Genomic DNA, 16,712 nt, shown 5'->3' with positions numbered 1-16,712 from the left:
AAAATGGGCCTTGGGGAAAAAAAAAAGAAATGGGCCTTGGAAGAGGTAGGTGTTTGTAGAGAAGCCTGAAAAAAAGCCACCAGAGAAGTAGGGAGAAGACCAGGAGAGTGTAGAAAATATATGGAACCAAGGGAAAAATATAAAGAAGTGCTCAACTAGAAGACAACTAAAAACTAATGACTGAAAAGCATTTAGGTTAGTTAGGAATCTTTCTTGCTTTAAGTGACAAGTATGTAAATTAATAGCAAGTGATGGAACCAATGGCTTAAATAAGTAGATTATTTTTCTTCCATATCAAGAAATCTGGATTTTGATGACTCCAGTGAACTGTATCTAGGTCTTTTCTATCTTCTTCATACTGTGCTGTTAGCATCTGAGTGCTCTCAAGCACTTAATGGCCACATTATGGCTACTTCATTTCCAGGCATTACATGTGTGGTTCAGGGTGCGAAGAAGGGAGAATGATACCAGCAAACCCTTCTCTCAAATTCTAGGTAAACTTGTTTCCCAGAAGCCCCATAATGACTTCCCCTTACATCTTATTGGCTAAAAATGGATCAGAGGGTCTCCCTTATGTACAAGAGAGGCTGAGAGGTGAGAATCTACTCTTCCAGCTTCTATACTAGGAGGCAAAAGGGAGGAAGCTAGAAATGGCTTTCTGGTACCCAAACCAATATTGGTGTTCTTTGGACTTGGAGAACATGGTATAATTAGTGGCTGTGGTGAGAGCTGTTCTAGTGAAATCGAAGAGGAAATAAGCCAGATTGCAGTAGGGCAAGGAGTAGTAAAAAGTGGGGTAGTAGAGGCACTGAACTTTGAATAGTCATGGAGTACATGTCACTTAGTTGCTAAAAAAAGTCACAGAAGGCTTTTCTCAGTACTCTCAGAATCCACTCTCAGGGTGCCTGGGTGGCTCAGTGGGTTAAAGCCTCTGCCTTCGGCTCAGGTCATGATCCCAGAGTCCTGGGATCAAGCCCCATGTCAGGCTCTCTGCTCAGCCGGGAGCTTTCTTCCTCCTGCTCTCTCTCTCTTTCTCTCTCTCTCTCTCTGGCTGCCTCTCTGCCTACTTGTGATCTCTGTCAAATAAATAAATAAATAATCTTAAAAAAAAAAAAGAACCCACTCTCAGAATCCCCGAGTACATGCGATGAATACTAAAATAGAGCTTGTCAGCGTGTACGTGACTTTGTACAGAGTCTTCACGGATTTATATGGAGAGCAGAGACTGAAGGATGGCAGGGCAGGAGTAGTAGAATGGGGGGGGCATCAGAATATATAGGTGCTCTTGAGGGGGACAATGAGTGGGAAGGCTGACCATGAGATCCAAGCTAGAGGAGGAGGCAGGCAAAGCCAAGTGTGGAACAAGTAGACACATACATTTTATCCAATGGTAGTGACGGAGAAAAGACAGGAGGATGTGGTTGGAGTGTAAAGTCTGAAAGGCTGAGATCTTAGAGGGTAGAACCATTCCTCATGACAGCAAGGTGTTTATATATACAAGGAAGCAGCTCTTTGGAGTGAAGAACTGTGAAGACAGGCTACCAGCAGGATTATCAATATGAATGTTGATTCACTCATTACTCCTAAAATTCTTGACCAGACATAATTTTAGGATGGTTTTTGACCTGCAAGAGTCATACAGAAGACTATGCCATTTCTCTCGAATCTGAGGCAAAGCAATAAACTTGGCTTGAAGTATTAGACCCCGTATTCTCCATTCTCAATGTATCCTTATTTGTTACCAAAACAACCTACATTCCATAATATCCGATCAGGACCATCATCTTGTGCTTCATGGCCTAAAACTTAAGGCACTGAGAATTCAGGCCACAAATATTGTAGGAATAACACTTGAAATCCATCCAAGTTGGATGAAGAATTCTAAATAAATTCCATGTTGAATACATTTTGTGTAGCAGATGAAGAGCTGCTTTATCGTTAATCTTCAAAGAGCAAGAAGCATGTCCTCTTGAAGGGAAGCATTATCTGGGCAAAGGTATTTTTCATTCTGAAAGCCTTTTAAGCAGAAGAATCAGGAGAATGAAGTTTGAGGAGTGAAATGGAGACGAGTCTGAGCACTAGCGCAGTAGGGAGATAACCAGGAGAAACCAGGGTGTGGCATGGCAGCTGGTGGATGTCAGAGTGTTATAATTTCAGACATGAACATGGGAAGGAAGTCTGTACTTGATTCAGTAAGCAGTGGGCAAGCCTTTTGAGCAGTCTTGAAATGCCCTCAAACTGGCTTGGATGAATGAGTTGGCAGATGAGTGGTTAGAAGTTGGGAGAACACTATAAAGAAAAAGATAAAAGGTACCTTTTTGAAAATTTTCTTTTTGAATTTTCAATTTATCTCTGGCAAGAAACCTTGTATCTGCTACCATCAAAAACAAACAAACAAACAAACAAAGGCTGTAACAATTCATTTCTAGCAGATGGTAGTAAGATCCTCATCTCATTACATTTAAAATATTTATTAAGCTCTCTGTTCTTTAAGGACTTGGAAGGCAATTCTATTTTGGAGGGTCTCCTGTTTGTGGGATAGTTCCTCATGAGTCCCACTGTGGGTACAGAAATTCATCCTGTCATTTAGTAAATACTTATCGAGGACTTGCTGTATGCCAAAAATTAGCATGTAGGGGTGTCTTCAAGGAGCTTACATTTGAGGAGGAGGAGGACATTAGAGATGGTAAGTGCTATGGAGAAAAAGCAGAGCAGAAACAGTGACCTAGGAAAGTACTATCCTTTTCTTCAGATCACTAGCTGGGAATAGATCGGAAAATTAGCTCAGGGAATTACTAACAAGGATCATCCTGAAATGGCCTTTTATTTCCTTGACCAGCCAGCTCTTTCTAGCTCTGCCTGTCTGGGTAAAACTTCTGTTTTTTCAGTCTTTCAGTTTTTCACCTGCTGGTACCCTCTGTCTGTCAGGTCACAACTGACATACTGCTTTATCAAAAAGGCCAGGCCATTATATTTTTTAAAAAGAGCCCCTTACCTCATGGTCCTTGTAACTAATTTGTCTGTTTTGTGTTCACTAGTCTAAAGCCTATTTTGTGTTAAATGGGAGGTGCCATGATAACCGTCTCTGGTTCTCGTTCATACCTTGCCCTGGCATGTAGTAGTTGTTGAATGAATGAATAACTGAAAGAGAAAAAGGCAGGAAATTTAAAAGGAGGTGCCTTTTCCTATCATTCTAACAAATTGGCTTAATTTCTTAAAATTAAATTCTTCACATTGGTTGAAGAAATTGGGTAATTGTTTTATAAGGAAACTTCAGTATTTGTTGCATTTAGACACCTACATTGCTTTAGAGCAGTATTGATGAGTAGTAGTAATTGATGGAAAGAAATGAACATATTAGAATATGTGGATGCAGCTAGTACAAAGTTTCAAACAGAATAAAAATTACAAAATTGAAAAAGGAATATATTATCTAGTGTCTCAAAAATGGATTTGAAAAAAATCTTATAATTTTTAAGAATAATAACATTATATGCACAGTTTGGATGGATTTGATCATTTTCTTAAACTTCCCTTATATACTATATTTGAATTGACTTTTTTAAAAATTGACTTTTAAATTTAACATTGTGCTAGATTTGCCTTATCATATTAGCAAGATATTTATAAATCTATAGCTAGAAATGTATCTTTTGGTAAGTGACTTGTAAACCATCAATTTCTTAAACCTACATAGATTTCTAGCACCTTAATGAGAATAAATGAAATTCTCATTCACTAAGGATGCTTTAGAAATAAGAGCAGTGATGCCCTTCATGTCTGTCATAGCTGATCATTGATACTGATAAAAACAAGAGCATCCAGTATTTACTGAGCACTGAATTAAGCAATTTGCAATAGGCTTTTCATATGCAGTAATTTCTACTTGTAACTATGGAATTTGAGGTCAATTGAACGGTCAGTGGGGAACCTGTACAAGGTCATACATCAGTGAGTCACTGAGCAAGGGTTTGGAGCCAGCAGGGCAGTTCCACAGCCCACATTGTTAATGACCATGGCATGCTGCCAGTTCTTTGTGCTGCCATTCCTTTACTCATTTCCTTACCCTTGTGTATCACACTGTTGAATAATTCCTATAGGAATTAGTTTAATCAATAAAGATAACTTTAAGCTTCCTGAGAATCTTCTAGAACCCCTCAATAGGAGATTATACTACTAAATGAAAACAGTAGGGCACATAGGATTTTTTTTTAATTTTTTAAAAATTTGAGAGAGAGAGAGAGAGAGCATATGATGGGGGGAAGGGAGGAGAAGGAGAGGAAGAGGATTTCAAGCAGACTCCTACTGAGTGTGCAGCCTGAGGCAGGGCTAGATCCCACCACCCTGAGATCATGACCTGATCATGACCTGAGCAGAAATCACTAGTCAGATGCTTAACTGAGTCACCCAGGTGCATGTAGGGTCCTTGTTTTCATAATCCAGCTTTGTAATTTCTTTACTTGAAGAAATATTTTTTAGAACATAAATCCTCTTTTTTCTTGTCTCTCATTTTGCATGGTGACAAAAAAATGTTCATTAAAAAAAACAAACCTCTATCTGTGGTGTTTAGTGGAATTATTTTGTTACCTTTATTACTTTTGGTATATTTATCTCTAATGGTAACATTGGGATCGAAGAGGGAAAATAGAGAACAGAATTCAGGAAAGCAACCTCCTGAATGGAAGAAGATATTTGCAAATAATATATCTGATGGGGGATTAATATCCAAAATATAAAAGAACTTATACAACTCAACACCAAAAAACACAAATAATCCAATTAAAAAATGGATGAGGACCTAAACAGACATTTTTCCAAAGAGAAATACATATGACCAACAGACACATGAAAAGATGTTCAGTGTCACTAATCATCAGGGAAATGTGAATCAAATACACAATGAGATATCACCTCACATTTGTCAGAATAACTAAAATTAAAAAGACAAGAAATAACAAGCATTGGTAAGGATGTGGATCCCCCTTGTGCACTAGGAATATAAATTGGTACAACTATTGTGGAAAACAGTATGGAGGTTCTTCAAAAAATTAAAAATAGAACTGCCATATGATCTAGGAATTCTATTACTGGCTAATTACTCCCCCAAAATGAAAAACACTAATTTGACAAGATATATGCACCCCTATATTCACTGCAGATTATTTACAATATCCAAGCAATTCAAGTATCCATTAATAGATGAATGGGTAAAGAAGATGTGGTGTGTGTGTGTGTGTGTGTGTGTGTGTGTGTGTAGGTGTATAAAGGATACATATAAAGGAATTTTAGCCACAAAAAGAATGAAATCTTGCCATTTGCGATGACATGGGTGGAGCTAGAGAGTATTCTGCTAAGTGAAATAAGTCAGTCAGAGAAAGACAAATACCATATGATTTTACTCATATGTGGAATTTAAGAAACAAAACAAACAAGGGGTGGGGAAGAGAGAGAGGGGGCAAACCAAGAAACAGACTCTTAACTATAGAGAACAAACTGATGATTATCAGAGGGGGGTGGTGGGAGATGGGAGAAACAGATGATGGGGTGATTAAGGAAGCTGTTTGTCATGATGAGCACTGGGGGATGTATGGAAGCGTTGAACCACTCTACTGTACACCTGAAACTAATATGCTCTATATGTTAACTAACTAATTTAAATAAAAACTAAAATAAATAAAGATGATGAAGATCTGGTATATATATATATATATATATATATATATATATATATATACACACACACACACACACACACACACACACAATGGAATACTATCCGGCTATAAAAAAGAAAGAAATCTTGCCATTTATGATAACATGGATGCGCCTAGAGTACTATGCTACGTGAAACAAGTCAGAGAAGAACAAATACCATATGCTTTCATGTATATGTGGAATCTAAAAGGTAAAAAAAAACATAAATGAACAAAAAACCAGACTCAAATAAAGGGAACAAACTGGTGGTTGCGGTGGGGGCGGGGGTAGATGAGAGAAATAGGTAAAGGGGATTATGAGGTACAAACTTCCAGTCGTGAAATAAATAAATCACAGAGACAAAAAGTAGAGCAAAGGGAATAGAGTAAATAATATTGTAATAATATCAAATGGTGACTACACTTACCATGGCGAGCATTTCATAATGTACATAACTGTTGAATCACTATGTTATAACCTAAAACTAATGTAACATTGTATGTCAGCTAAACTTCAATAATAAAAATTAAGAAAAAAATTTTAAAAAGAACTATTTCTAAAGTTTGGTTGCTTCTGAATTTTTGTTGACCGGAATCACTTAACTTTATGGGCTGCTTGTTTAAAGCAGAGGTAATGATATAGAAATCCTCAGTTCAAGTTACATCACTAAATTTGCTAACAGCGTTTGTGATTTTCTACCCCTCTCCACTTTAGTGTTTCATATTTATCTGTTAAGTTCTAGAAAGAGAAAATTTGGAAGGGGACCTTTTAGAAAAGTACAAGTAAACTGATGAGGGAAATATGAGAAGGCGCCCAGAAAGGAAGATTAATGGTAATCCTTTCACCATTGTGTTTAAAGCAGAATTTCAGATAGAACATAATCGTGCACCTGTACCAAACTGCCTTGAGATATACAGAAGAGAGGGGACTTCCTTTTAAGGAGGAGGGAAGATCACAGTTACCCAAAGTGAATACTAGAGTAAGAAAGCCAACAGCACAAGTTGTGTTTCAAATCCTCTGTCCCTGTACATTAAGTTTTTTTTGTTTGATTTCAGAATGAAGAGAAAGTTCTATTCCTGGGATGAATGTATGAACTTGAGAGAAGTTAAGGTAAGATCCTACAGGTATAAAGAACCCTAGGAGGCCTTCGCTCTGCCTCACCCTGTCTCATTTATGAGGACGGTAGCTAAAGGGATTGTTCTGATCTTTGTAGGAAACGTTCCAAAGATAATTGTATTTCTTGTGTTTTTTTTTCTTTATCTTCCTAAGTAATTTCTCATTTCTTACCCGAATGTCAGTAGAGGACAACAGAAAAAATCTATACACTCATATTTCAATGTATACTCACCTTTAAAAGAGCATTTTAATTCATGTTATCAAAGGAAAGACAACTTTTTTTTTTATAAATTTTTTTTTTAAGATTTTATTTTATTTATTTGAGAGAGAGAGACAGTGAGAGAGAGCATGAGCGAGGAGAAGGTCAGAGGGAGAAGCAGACTCCCCATGGAGCTGGGAGCCTGATGTGGGACTCGATCCCGGGACTCCAGGATCACGCCCTGAGCTAGAGGCAGTCGTTTAACCAACTGCGCCACCCAGGCGTCCCGGAAAGACAACTTTTAATTACTACATAACATTTCTATTTTATGCTGTATGTTTTTGTATATTTTATATGCATAAATTTATGGATACCTTTGTATGGAACTTCACATAGTTAAGTCAGAAAAAAACTTAGGCCTAGTGAATAGACTGAGAAAAAAAAAGTGACAGATTGAAATGTTTGGCAGGTATTATTGGCTTGGTTTATTTTTGTACTTATATTCATTACTTAAAACAATTACTGCTTACTTTAAAATTTGTATTCTAAGATGTTCTATAGACATTAAGACTTAATTCACTCATGAATGCAGAAGAAATGGAAGATTACTTAAGGTAATTATCATAGAGATTGATGAGATTTTGCCGACTTCAATAACTTTGTTTTAAGAATTTTAATGCTGATTTGCTGTGTTACAGTCTCTGAAGAAACTCAATCATGCCAATGTGATTAAACTTAAAGAAGTTATCAGAGAAAATGACCATCTCTATTTTATATTTGAATATATGAAAGAAAACCTCTATCAATTAATGAAAGACAGGTATGTCTTTATTTTATAAAAACTATAATGTTTTCCCTGTTATCTCCTCTGTGAGTTCCTTGGAACCCTTCAATATGTTACACTTGACAGTGTACAGATTTAGCACTCCAAGAGGTGGATGTAAATTAATTAGCTGTTACCTTTATAACCTTGAAGAAGAACCAGCTATGACATAGTCACCATTTTTCTGATGTAAACACACATTATCTATCTATACTTTTGAAACAAAATCTATCTATAGTTTGGCTTATTGGTTTGTTTTTTAAGTAGGCTCTTGGCCCAGTGGAGCCCAACATGGGGCTTGCACTCATGACCCTGAGATGAAGACCTGAGCTGAGATCAAGAGTCAGACCCTTAAACCAAATGAGTCAAACAGGCACCCCCAAAATCCTTCTATAGTTTTAATACTAATAAAGCCAGACATGAACAAAATTGAGATTACCTTCATTGCTCTCGCAAGCAAATTGTGAAAGGTGAATTTAAAAAGGGAGGAAGGGAATGAGGCAGTTTTTGTGAAGGAATCTAATAAGTTCATTTGTTAGATTGTTTAAGTGAATGATAAAACTTAATGTGTTACCAATCACAAAGAAATTCTCATTTTCATTTTTAAACCCATGAACAGAATCTCTAAAGAGAGCTTCAGGTATCTGCCTTGAGCTTGGGGAGGCTAATATTTTGGTGGTAACTGATGGTCTATTTCTTTCATATACACATCATGTACACACTCAAGGTAATCCTTAGGGCTGGTGAGTGAAGTTTTCTTTAATCATTTTTTTCCTTTTTCAAAAAATACTTACTGAATGCCTATTAGGCTCCACAAGCTATCATTATAACATTAATAGCAGTTAAAATTTAAAAAATGTTTGCCCCTCAAATCAGTGTTTGTTTTTCTAGAGTTCTTTCTAGCCCTTGATCCCAGCCATGCTTGTTTTTTTTACATAGTTGCAATTTTAATGGTGATCATTTTTTTATTTGATTGATTGACTTACAAGCATTTTGTTATGCTGATGCATAATCTTCACAGTTACTATAGTTAGTATGTTCTGCTAAATGACTATAGCATGCTTCACTTATCTCTTTAAATTTTTTTTTAAAGATTTTATTTATTTATTTGACAGACAGAGATCACAAGTAGGCAGAGAGGCAGACAGAGAGAGAGGAGGAAGCAGGCTCCCTGCTGAGCAGAGAGAGCCCAATGCAGGGCTCAATTCCAGGACCCTGAGATCAGGACCTGAGGCAAAGGAAGAGGTTTTAACCCACTGAGCCACCCAGGCGCCCCATCTCTTTAAACTTCTTAAAAGAAATAACGATTAGGAGAATAGATTGGTAATTATAGTTTATAATATTGATGGAATTATTTTGTAGCCATTAAAGGTGACAGCTATGAAGATTATGAAAATGCCTGAGTGGATAAAAAACAGAAATCAAAATCATAATTATGTGACACTGATACTTAATATAAAAGTTATACATGTAAATGGATTAGGACTGGGTTAGAACACTGAAAAATCTGAATAGTTTCTTAATCAGGTGACGGGCAATCTTAAATTTTTGGCTTCTAATAATTATGCTCTTTAAAACGTATGGAGTGGGGCACCTGGGTGGCTCAGTCGGCTAAGCGGCTACCTTTGGCTCAGGTCATGATCCCGGGCTCCCTGATGCATGGGCAGTCAGCTTCTCCCTCTCCTGCCGCTCCCCCTGCTTGTTCTCTCTTTGTCTCTCTGTCGAGAAAATAAATAAAATCTTTAAAAACATAAAATAAGTAAAATGTATGGAGTGATAAACTTATGCGTGATATATTAAGATATATGTGTTGAAGAAAAAGAAATTAAGTAATAAAGTAAATATAAATATTTGAAATGTTATACTTTTATCTGATTTAAAAAATATATAAGGGGCACCTAGCTGGCTCAGTCAGTAGAACGTATGACTCTTGATCTGGGGGTTGTAAGCTAGAGCCCTACTCTGGATGTAGAGATTACTTAAATATGTATATATATATATAAAATTTAAAAATATAAAAAATATAAAAATATATATGTGTGTGTGTGTTTTCTTAAGATATATATCTTATTTTTCCTTAAGATATATATATATATGTGTGTGTATTTTTTTCCTTAAGATTTTATTTATATATACATAAAATAATATAGATCCATGTATATTTATATAGATATATATATCTGTTATTAAATGTGCTTAGTGCAATAGTAAATAAACACTAAAAAGAATCAACTTTGGAATTTCATGATTCAATTCCAGATTTCGAAATTAACTGGAACTAAAAATGATATTGTTTGAATATTATTTAATGTCAAAGGTATAAATTTAACAATTAACAATTGTACATGGTAAAGAGCTAGCTGAGGTTAAGTGGTATTTTTACACCTTGTTTTTGGTAGCTTAACTTCCCGAACATTGTTTTAAGGATGAAGATTAAAAGTCTTTTTTATTCACATCAACTTTTTTATCTATTTTACCTGAAGGCCAATATACAGAAATCCTTGCTTCAATGCTATAATTGTATCTTTAATTTATAGCATTCTTTTTATAAATTTAAATTGTTGGCAAGGATAAAAATATTTTGTTTCTTTTAAAATTTATTTTACTGTTTATGAAAATGAGTTTTAAATATATTTCAATAATATGTGATCAATACTATTTTCAATTTTGATATAAGACCAGACTTTATCTTTTTTTGTCTATTGTGTGTTCTTAGCCCATTTGCTGGTATATTTTAAAATACTACATAAGCATATAATATAGTTAACATTACTCAAAAATAAGCCATTTTCTACACATTGAGAACATTTTGAATAAACACCCTAATCTAATCAATCATGCTGTAACAAAGATGGTAGATAATGTTGAAGTTATGATGAGCTTTCGAAGTTTAAAATTACTTCCAAAACAGCATGGTTTCAGGGTCAAAGAATTAATTTAGGATAAAAAAATTAATGTGTTCGTCACATTAATTTGTGGCATGTTAGCAATTAATGTTTGTCTTAATTTAGTCCCTATTAGGATCTTACTTTAGACTTCATATAAATTCCATATAAAGCCCCTCTGTCCAGTACAGTAGCTACTAGTCACATGGGACTCTTGAACTCTTAAAAATGTGGCTAGTCTGGATTGAGATGTGCTTTAAATGTAAAATTAAAATACTCATCAGACTTCGAAAACTTGGTACAAAAAAAGGAAATTGATTAATTTTTATATTGATCACACGTTGAAATAATATTTAGTATATATTAAATAAAATATATTGTTAAAAATTATTTTCACGTTTCATTTGTTTTTTTAATGTGGCTACTAGAGAAAATTTAAATACATAAGTGGTTCTCATTTGTGGCTCTTAACTATATTTCCACTGGACAGTACTAGTAGACAATATAGAACAGAAGCAGTTATGCCCCTAAAACTCTTAAAGCCTACATTTTATGGATTTGCACACCTGGCATATCTGATGGTTTTAATCAGTTTTCCAATTTACTTTGCTCCTCTCAGGACAGTTTAAAATTTAGCTGAGTATCTGTGCCACACATCCATGATTGGATTTGAGTTTTTATCAAACATCAAAACAGACAAAAATTCTGATTGTCATGTTTTAAATGTGTAACCTTAACAACTATAAAGCTATAAATCACACCCTTAACCATGATCATGAAACCAACGGGGGTTCCAAGGGAGGAGGAACATCTGCCTTCTTGATTTGGTTGGTTGGTTAACAGAATTACATGACTGTTTGTTTGTTCCTGTCTTTACAGAAACAAGCTGTTCCCTGAGTCAGTCATCAGAAATATTATGTATCAAATATTGCAGGGGCTGGCATTTATCCATAAACATGGTAAGTTTAAATTTCCTTTCCTTGCCTCTTTAGATTACTGTCAAGGTCATGCACAGAAATCATATATAATCTGTTAAATAGTGTTATACTGAATAACTACAGATTTAGTGTTATACTGCATAACTACATACTCAATACTACAGTATGGGGCTGCACACACTGACAATTTTATTTTTAAAAACCTAGAATTTCTGTAATTCCATATAATACAGAATTTCTGTACTCTTTAACTATCTTCCTCTACAGCAGAATTTGTTAACACTTTGATCATCAGCCTTTGCTCTCAGTTATCATACACCCATCCCACAACCTCACTCCCCAATTTTACCATGGAAATGAAAACAAAACAAACAAAATGCCCTTCTTTTGGGAAAGATTGGAATGCTTTGATCACATGACCATGTATCAACATTTAAACAGTTTAAAGCACCAGTGCTATGGTATTTTATAGTTTTCTTAGTATTTACATTTAGTTTCTGTTCTTTGAGTGAAATTAAAGTGCTTGTTCTTGTTTCTATGAAATTCTATTTATGTGATCTTCATTTATAGTTTTTTATGTATCTATCAAACCAAAATAATTCATCCAAAAAGTTAACATGACTATTGTGAAAATATTTGGCAAACATTTGTTTAGAATCCCTAGATGTTTAGATATTAAATGGAAAGAGTTTATGCCAGATTATCACTGTATTATGAACAGAGGCATTTGAAAATCCCCATCGTTAGCGTGTTTTCATGTTTCATCCCATATTTTGTATTTTCTCCTTTTCCCTTTAACTGTTACAGGAAGTAATTTATTTTCTAAAAACTCTATTTATCATTTGTTCCATATAAGCATTGTCAGAATATTCCTGAACCCCACATTTTTTGTCCTTTAAAAGTCTAAACCCTAATTAAGAAGGGCATGAGATGTGATGAGCACTGGATGTTATAAGCAACTGATGAATTATGGAATTCTACATCTGAAACTAATGATGTACTACCATATGTTGGCTAATTGAATTTAAGTTTTAAAAAAGAAAAAGAAGGAAGATGTTAAAAATAGGAAGTCTAAAGCCTATGATGATATATTACAATCCATTGATTAAAGTCATTTATTAATCACATGGAAACAAAGATATATTCTATTTTAATTGTTCATAATGAATTTTTGATAGTCAGCCTATTTTCAAACACTGGCCAGCATGGTAACTCATGATATTTGCCGGAGTTAATTTATGCCAGTAGAAATAAGTGTAGTGTGGAAAAATCAAAAGCATTATGAATTATTTGATTTTGGAAACAACTTTGTGATAATTGATATTTTTCAGGTTAGTGATAAAACTGGTTTCCATTCCTTGGATATATATATATGATATATATGATATATTCCTTGGATATATATGTATATATATATATGAACTACCAGCAACCTCAGAGTGAAAGTGGTTGAAGGAAGAAGTTAGTTTGGGGGTTAAAAACTGCTGTTACAAGTAAATAATATGAATAACGTGTGGTTGGTTGTACAACCGATGATGCAGTGACTGGGGACACCAGATCCCAAGAGCAACAGACAGTGTTACGAATGCTACATTATTCTTGCTTTAGTGGAGAAGATCTCAGATGTAATATTTTGAGTAAATATTTTTAAAATAGTAGCTAACTAAAAACAAGACTATTATTTTAGTTAAAATAAGGACCAAGCTACTGATATCTTTGTGAGAATGGGGGAAATGTCAACTGTACAGATACACAATTGGTGTCATTCTGTATGATTTTATGTTGCTTTACTCACCACCACGTGTGCTCCTGTTCTGGTCTTCATGTTACGAAAGTGCAGTGTATTTCCCTTGAAAGTTCGTGAAATGGATCTCAACAACTAGTTTGAGCAAGAAGTCCCAGATAAACTGAGGACAAAACTGTTGTAGATGTCACATACATAGAGTCCACACAGGCTTAGCAGGAATCAAAAAGCTTGGGCTTAAAATTTGACTTAAAAACTTTAGGCTACAGCTACATGAAAACCCCCTCGCGACGATGACTACAACTGATGACCAGGACCCTTCTGGATTCTCTCACCTTGCAAGGTCACTGGAAGACAGGCCATCTGTCTATAGCCAGCAAGCTTTAGATCCCCCTTAGAAATATATGAAGAGGGGCACCTGGGTGGCTCAGTGGGTTAAGCGTCTGCCTTTGGCTCAGGTCATGATCTCAAGGTCCTGGGATAGAGCCCCGCATCGGGCTCTCTGCCCAGTGGGGAGCCTGCTTCTTCCTCTCTCTCTCTCTGCCTGCCTCTCTGCCTACTTGTGATCTCTCTCTGTCAAATACATAAATAAAATCTTAAAAAAAAAAAAAGAAATGTACAAGAGGGCTTTCATGTTCTTCTTGCTGCATTTTCTGCCTCAGTTTCATTGCCCTGCCTCTCAGCTTCAGTAACCACTTATTTTACATACTGAATTGGTAAATAATTGGATTTTTCAATAAGGCAGCTGCCAGGGGAGAACTGAGCTATTAAATAAAGTAGTTGTAAATGAAGGAACTGGATAAAACGTGTGGAGTTCTATTTTTGTTTAATGGACTTTTCAAACAAGTGACGTAAGCCTGATTATGTAGCTTTGCTCGGGCTTTAATTAGGTTCCTTCTCTCTGGGCTTCTCGCTCCTCATTTACTACACAGTAGTGACCATAATACCTCCTTCAAGTTGTGCATATTACTGGAGATAATTGGAATGTGGCAGTATCTAGCCCAAGTGCTTGAACTTACTGGATTCACAAACAGATATATGTGTTAAGTGGGTATTTTAAATGGCCTCATATACTGTGTGAACTTCCTTATCAAATTTTGAAAGCAGGGTCCCCACCTCCATCAGTTTTAAGATAATAAATATGGATTTTTCTCCCCAAGTTCACATCCCTAATTACAACAGAGAGGCTCAGTTATATTTTGTTGAGAAGTCAAATATGTTTAGACATAATGCTCAATTACTGTTTTTCCTCTCTACGTTACCAAGGTTTTTTTCATAGGGATATGAAACCAGAAAACTTGCTTTGTATGGGTCCAGAACTTGTGAAAATTGCTGATTTTGGACTTGCAAGAGAATTAAGATCACAGCCACCATATACTGATTATGTATCTACCAGATGGTGAGTACCTTTATGCAACTCTATAGAGGCAGAAGTAAGTCTATGTTGAAGCTTTACTACAGTGTGTCATTAACATAGCTTTCTGGAGGTTCCATTTTGAGTATTTAAAACAAAATATTAAACTGAATTTTGCATTCTGTGGAGAGAGAAGGACTGGGTCACAACTATTCTGAAGGAAAAGAGATTTCATTCATTCATTCATTCATTCATTCATTCAACAAACACTTGTGGAACACCTACTATGTGCTATTTCAGGCATGTGGAACACAGAAGTGAAAGAAACAGAAAAACCATCGATCTCATGCTGCTTACATGACATCCCATATATAAATAAGCAAGTTAGGGTACCTGGGTGGCTCAGTCATTAAGTGTCTGACTTTGGCTCAGGTCATGATCCCAGGGTTCTGGGACCGACCCCTACATCAGGCTCCCTGCTCAGTGGGGAGCCTACTTCTCCCTCTCCCTTTGCCTGCTGCTCCCCTGATTGTGCTCTCTCTCCCTCTCTCCCTCTGTCAAATAAATAAAATATTAAAACAAAACCAAAAAAATCCAAATAAGCTAAAAATATCACGAGTTACAGAAAGACATTCACATGTTCATCAAAAGACATGTGCTTGTGTCTCAAACTCCAAACTACCCAAATGTCCATCACATGCAGCATAATATATTCATCCAGTGGGATGCCTTACAGCAAAGCGAACCAAAGTCACTACATGCAACAATATGACCGAGTCTCACAGATATAATGCTGAGAGTAAGAGGCCAAACAGACCAAGAAAAAAAAAAAGTACATATGGTATGATTCCGTTTCGACAAAGTACAAAAACAGAAAACTAATCTCTGCTGTTAGAAGTCAGGGTAGCAGTTACTTGAGTAGTGACTGCCAGAGTGCAGGAGAGGCGCCTCCTGGGATGCTGATAACACCCAGTTTCTTGATCTTGGCGCTGGGTCAATGGGTATATTCTATTTGTGACAGTTCAGCAAGTTGTCCTCTTATGATACATGCATTTTTCTGCATGTGTATTACATTCCAATAAAAACAAGAATATCTGCATATCAGATGATGATACATTATTATGGAGAAGAATAAAATATGGAAATGGACAGGGAACAGAAGGGCTAGGGGAGGGAAAGGGCATGCTGCTCTTTTAAACAGAGGGTCTCTCTGAGAAGGAGATGCCAAGGCACGGAGCTTTCAGGCAAAGAAAATGCTGAGTGTAGAGGCCTGAGACAGGAAAGCCATGTGTGAATTCTGCAGAAGGAAATGGGGCAAGATCTCAGGTCCTTATAGGTCATCGTAAGGACTGTGATGGCTTGTTAATCTTCATGAACTGGGGAGCCCCTGGAGTATGCTGAGAAGAGATGGGGTCTGCCAGGTCTTAAAAGTACCACTCTCCCTGCTAGGTTAAACACAGATTTTAGAAGAGCAAGGGAAGAAGCAGGGAGACCAGGTAGGAGACTGTTACACTGGCAGGGAATGATAGTGACTTGGATCTGGTGGCTGTGGAGGTGCTATTTTTAAAGTAGGGCAGCCAGGATTTCCTGATGAATCAGATGTGCGGTATAAGATAAAGGAGTCGATGATTCTAAGGGGGGTTTTGTTTTGTTTTGTTTTGCTTTGTTTACTGAGCAGCTGGAAGGATGGTGTCAGCACTAATTGTGATGGGGAATACTGGGGAGCTTCTGGGGGGAAGAAGCAGAGGTTCCGTTTTTGGTTGAGTATCTGTTTTCAACTGGGTAAATTTAGACACTATACTGAAATGGAATGCAATTGAGAAGACTTGTTTTCAACATCGAAACTTGGCAAGACTTTCAAAACTATTAATTTTATGTCATAAAAATATCAAAATATAGTAACAAGTATTGGCAAGGACACAGAGAAACTGGATCCGTCATACGTTGCTGGGGTGAATG

At 36.1% G+C, this 16,712-nt stretch overlaps 1 protein-coding gene across 2 annotated transcripts in view; it reads left to right on the top strand.

The window, feature by feature from the left end:
* Positions 1–16,712, top strand: part of MAK (male germ cell associated kinase) — a 56,075-nt gene that overhangs the window by 10,618 nt on the left and 28,745 nt on the right. For both annotated transcript variants that reach the window (XM_044258881.1, XM_044258871.1), the window contains exons 3-6: positions 6,750–6,804; positions 7,708–7,829; positions 11,597–11,676; positions 14,666–14,798. In XM_044258881.1, coding sequence (XP_044114816.1) covers positions 6,750–6,804; positions 7,708–7,829; positions 11,597–11,676; positions 14,666–14,798 — 390 coding nt within the window. The remainder of the gene's footprint in view (positions 1–6,749; positions 6,805–7,707; positions 7,830–11,596; positions 11,677–14,665; positions 14,799–16,712) is intronic.

The sequence above is a fragment of the Neovison vison genome, chromosome 1, assembly GCF_020171115.1.
Source record: "Neovison vison isolate M4711 chromosome 1, ASM_NN_V1, whole genome shotgun sequence".
Lineage (NCBI taxonomy): Eukaryota > Metazoa > Chordata > Mammalia > Carnivora > Mustelidae > Neogale > Neogale vison.
Note: the sequence above shows the minus strand (reverse complement) of the source record. Positions and strands in the feature narration are given on the sequence as shown.